This window comes from Erigeron canadensis, chromosome 3 (genome assembly GCF_010389155.1).
Source record: "Erigeron canadensis isolate Cc75 chromosome 3, C_canadensis_v1, whole genome shotgun sequence".
NCBI classification, from domain to species: domain Eukaryota; kingdom Viridiplantae; phylum Streptophyta; class Magnoliopsida; order Asterales; family Asteraceae; genus Erigeron; species Erigeron canadensis.
Window position 1 is genome coordinate 36,221,980 of NC_057763.1, and position 4,828 is coordinate 36,226,807.

The 4,828-nt window shown below is 34.6% G+C and overlaps 1 protein-coding gene across 1 annotated transcript; it reads left to right on the forward strand.

Annotated features, from left to right (window-relative positions):
• Positions 1-624: 624 nt before the first annotated feature.
• Positions 625-4,620, forward strand: LOC122592913 (probable proteasome inhibitor). The gene is made up of 9 exons (XM_043765245.1): positions 625-885; positions 1,114-1,285; positions 1,386-1,532; positions 3,020-3,109; positions 3,410-3,487; positions 3,598-3,629; positions 3,704-3,767; positions 3,864-3,941; positions 4,341-4,620. Exons 1-9 carry the CDS (start codon positions 711-713, stop codon positions 4,411-4,413), a joined length of 909 nt encoding a protein of 302 aa, XP_043621180.1. The 5' UTR covers positions 625-710; the 3' UTR covers positions 4,414-4,620.
• Positions 4,621-4,828: the final 208 nt, after the last annotated feature.

Consider the following 4,828-nt stretch of genomic DNA (forward strand, 5'->3'; position numbering starts at 1 on the left):
CAGCGATCCCCCAGTGAAATCATTAACGCGCATGCCGAAGGTGATGGCATGGTCTGCGATGAGGAGCTCGATTGTGGCTATCACTGAGGCCAACAATGAGAGTAATTTATCTTTTTTGTTTGTTTAACATAGATATGTTTTTAGGTGAATTATTAAGGAATTGAAAAAAAGAAAATACGAAAAAGTTGAGAGGGTGATGATGATGTGAAAAAAAGGCAAAAAGATAACGCTTCCGATTGATAAAACTACCGAACTTCTTAAAGTTAATATATTTGTCTGTTTACATAATATCGCATGTATAACTAAAGTTATATTTTTAGCTAATCTGACATATACTTTATACCAACAAAATTTCCATTTACTAGCCCAAGTAGTTATAAATTACCACTCTAACTAGAAACTAGTTTTGTCAAATATATCCAAGTTTAAATAATGAGAATAAGAATGAAAATAATATTTGTACTTCCTAGTTCATAACTAGGAATGAAAAATAATACGAGTAGTAATAAATAAATAAATAATATTTGTTGGACTTGGGCCGATAAACCGACTTGGTTTGGGCCACTACATGACAAAATCATGAACTTACTATACTTAAAACTTATATATACCGACTCACCGGAAACCGCCATAACTTTCACAACAAGAAATTAATCCATCCGTCCGTCTGAACTCTTTTCCGACCATCATTCGTGGTATCTCAACTCGCAATGGCAACCGAACAATCAGTATTAGCACTAATTAGGGCTTCAAGACCTAATTTCAAAAACCCTTGTGATAAAATCGCTTTTGCGATTCACTCCGTTTTCCTTGCTGCCGGCTTCAACCTTCACGCCACCGGCCCTCCCGCTTTCGTCGACGACGCCCTTTCCGCTCCTTTTCCAGGTACATATAACGAACTTTACACTAAATAGTCATTTGTAATTCGTGGGTCCCCTGATAGCATATATATATATATATAAAATTATTGATGCTACAATTGAATATTATTGAAGTTATGTCTCTTGGTTTTATTATTAAATTGTGAGGGTTATGAAGCATGATTTGAAGGGGTTATTTTTTTTGGCTTATAGTTTTGTTATATTGATTTTCAATTGTTTATGTGGGTTTTAGATGAAGCAAGTATTGATGGATGGAATGAAGTTGAAGATAATTACGCCTTTGTTTACTCGACTCCCGACAAGGTTTCCAAGAAAGTGCTCGTAAAATGTCTTGTGATGAATGATCAGTTGTTTGTTGATGCGTTAGCTGCCGGTTCTTCTGATCCTGTTCACCTCCAACTCAAGTTACTTTTTGCTCTTTCTCGACATATGCAAATTGGACTGCATTGTTGTTAATCCATTTATACGATATATCTTATGTCAATGTTGTATTTTTTTATGCAGGATTGATGATTTTGTTGGAGAAAGCGATGACACCAAATACAGTTCCCAGTTTCAGAACTTGGGCAAGCTTGTGGATTGCGTTAACAAAGACATTGTAACCAAATTGACCGCTACTTCTAAGACAAGCACGTCCTGTACCACCACAAGGTAACCAGCCCATGTTTCTCTAACCGTGATAATGTTTTGTGCTTTTTAATGGGATTTACTAGTTGTCAAATGAGAGCTCAAATAAGATGATGTCATTTAGACTTTGTTTATATGGATTTCTTGTGTTAATACCTTAGCAAGGGTTATGATGATATAGTTATTATGGTGTGTTAAAGGTAAGGCGTAAAATAATACTACTATATTTACTAAGTAGTAAATGTCATTGATATTGATGAAATCAGAGGTTAGGAACTTAGGATTACAAACAAATTATCTACTGACTCTTGATTACATGATATGGAGGAACATATGATTCAAGGCCTAGAAAGCGTTTGAATCCAAGAAGAAACACGTATCTAGAAAACCTTTATTCAAGATTTCTAATCAATATCTGTGAAAATCATGGACTACATTTATGGAAAATTGGAAATATACTAGGCTTATTCGTTTTACATCATGGAAGGATAATACATGTTCAAACTAAGGTTGGAGATAATGCATACCATTGTGGAACTTTTAGATTTATGTAGAAGATTGCATAGAAAAATTTGCTATGTGTGATTATCTTCATGCATATATCAACAAGGGATGCACCACATGAAGACTTTTTTTAGGCTTGGACTTTTCACATTCTACCTTACGACCTGAAGATTGAGTAATGAGTTAATTAGATTGAGTAATGATTGTCTGTTTGATGGTAGTTTACATGAAAATGTTAAAAGACGCATAAAGGTCACAAATCAGTTGAGTTAAGGGATGGGAACGTTAATGTATCGTGCAAGTGCATCTTGGGAAAAATGCAATTATAAAATGAGTTCTTCTCGCCTTTTTTCGGTCAATTCAACTGGTTTGCTTTTTCAAGTTTGAAAATGGTAAACTTCCTATAAAAACCCACACCCAAATTTGGGGAGCAGAAATGATGAAGCAAGCACCAAACATGCTTGGTTCTAACAAAGATTACCAAATAATGATTACAGCCCGGAAGTGCACACTAGGAATCACCATGAACACCAAAATACAGATAGAAAAGAACTATAGAATAAATGCAACACACCAAATAAAGATTACAGCCTGGTTGTGGTTCTAGCTAGCCAAAAGGTTACATGCCCACTGCCCACATAATTTTTTCTACCTCTTATCTCTACTGTTAGATTCATCAGTAAAGTAAAAGTATTCCTTTATAAGGGATTCTTTAGCTAATGTATATATGGGCACGTTTTCTTCTCATATCAGTATGTGTTTGATTAGCTTATTATGCATATACAAACAGCCATAACTTTCTGTTGCGAAGCTTGAGCTGTGCAGGGTTTGTTTTGATTTGCCCTAGTTATATGCGTAACACTGAAATTAATTGGAAAATGTGAATTATAAGAATGAAGCTGTAAAATCATATAAACTTATTCATGATCTTAATTAGATTGATACTTTCTACTCCAATTAGTTTATTTATCTTGTGTATGTTGATTTTTTTGTTTTTGTTTTTGTAGTTCTGAACTGAAAGTAAAAGATAATGACAATCAGCCTAGAAGTGGACCTTTCGGACTTGAAGATCCTAGTCCCCCTTACCATCCTTCAGGGTATGCATGAATTTATGATATATATCAAAGAAATACTCTCATATACTGCGTTACTTTCGAATGAACTAATATGTATATCTTCTTTTCCTTTATCATTCATTTCATATGTTTCAAGCTGTAAGTATTTTCTTTTGGGATGGATCCATCATGTTTGTTACATATAGCTGAGAAACATTTAAGCTAAATTACCTATTTGCATTCATCCTTATAATCTGTTAGTTGCATCGAGTTCTGTCTATGACATGCCTTTGGATTTGAGAAAAAAATTGCATTTTTATTAGATAGTGAACTCAAATGCAGGGTAATCATGCCTCTAGTTTATCCTAGTATTGGCAGTGATGTCTATCCTCAACCTCCGGCAGGGATGTACCCTTCAAGGTTCATCTTCTTTTTTCTATTCTAGTTTTATAAACATTTCTGTTCTCTTGATATGGTTTATAGTATTGTCAATTTCCAATAATAAATCATTCCTTCATCTTTACATCCAGGGGTGGTCTTGGTGACGGTGGAATGCTTGTTGGTATGTATTAATTTGGATCTTAACTCTTGCATTGTTTTAGAGTTGCACAGCGTCATAGTGTTATTGTTATGCAGGACCAAATGATCCCAGATTTTTTGGTGGCGGTGTTGGTGGACCGGGTTTTCCAGGAGGACAGCCGTGAGTACTTTCCTCAACTTTTTTTTTTTTTTTAAACAAAATTTATGGAGACATTATTTGCGTTAGTCTCTGACTTGTGGAATGCAAATGAAACAGAGGTGTTCCTCCAGGTGCTCGCTTTGATCCTTTTGGTCCACCAAATGTTCCTGGCTTTGAGCCTGAGCGGTTTACCAGGTAACACCTAACCTCCTATATATAGATATATTTGACCGGTGATCAAGTACACACAAAACTTGATTTTGAAACGTTTACTTATCTATTACGGGTTGTTTCTATTCATTACAAGGCCAAATGTGTAAAATAAAATCTAAAAAGAAAGCTAAAAAGGAAATGGGTTAATAGTTGAAAGACAGTATGTATAAAGCTAATGCATACAACTTAGTAGATTGATTTATACAAATAATTAGATTATTAATAGTCATAAGTGTATTTTGTAAGATAATTAATCTATAGCACATGATAAAATTTGGGTAAAAAGTGTTTCCAGCCAAGTCAACTTGTATGACCCGAATTTGTTATGTTCCTTTTTCAACCTCTTTACACTGAAGTTGTTCCGTTGGAATTTGTTTACAGGAACCCACGCAGGCCACCTGGTGGAACCCATCCAGATCTCGAGCACTTTGGGAGTGGATCAGATTTCATATGAAATGCAAGCAACTAATAGTATTCTGTTGTCTTTCATCGCTTTTGAGATGGTTCGTGTTTCCGTTGTTGGGGCTCTGTTATACTTGATGGTGCTTGTAAATTTTGCTTTTTTTATTCTGATCAGTTGTCTGGCTATTGGTAAATATATAGTTGTAATAACCTTGCTGTGATTTTATGGTAATAACCTTTCTAGCGACATTTTTAAGTATGATGTTGGATGTCAGTGTCGTATGTAGGAGTGTTTTTTCTCTTCTTGTATGTCTAAACTAAAATGTATACATTTTTCCAATCTCTTTGTTTCAAGAAACAAAGATAAAGTCTACAGTATTCATATTAGAATGAAAAAGATCTCCGGACTATCTTCATAAATTATTTTGTACCAAAAGTTCGAACTGAGACAATGTTCGTGCATTTAA

What these genes read in the sequence shown, in the direction of transcription:
- LOC122592913 (XM_043765245.1), top strand. Translation starts at nt 711, where the DNA reads ATGGCAACCGAACAATCAGTATTAGCACTAATTAGGGCTTCAAGACCT. An exon ending in ACGTCCTGTACCACCACAAG is followed by an intron (nt 1,533 to 3,019) that starts GTAACCAGCCCA and finishes TTGTTTTTGTAG; the next exon opens with TTCTGAACTGAAAGTAAAAG. An exon ending in CCCCCTTACCATCCTTCAGG is followed by an intron (nt 3,110 to 3,409) that starts GTATGCATGAAT and finishes ACTCAAATGCAG; the next exon opens with GGTAATCATGCCTCTAGTTT.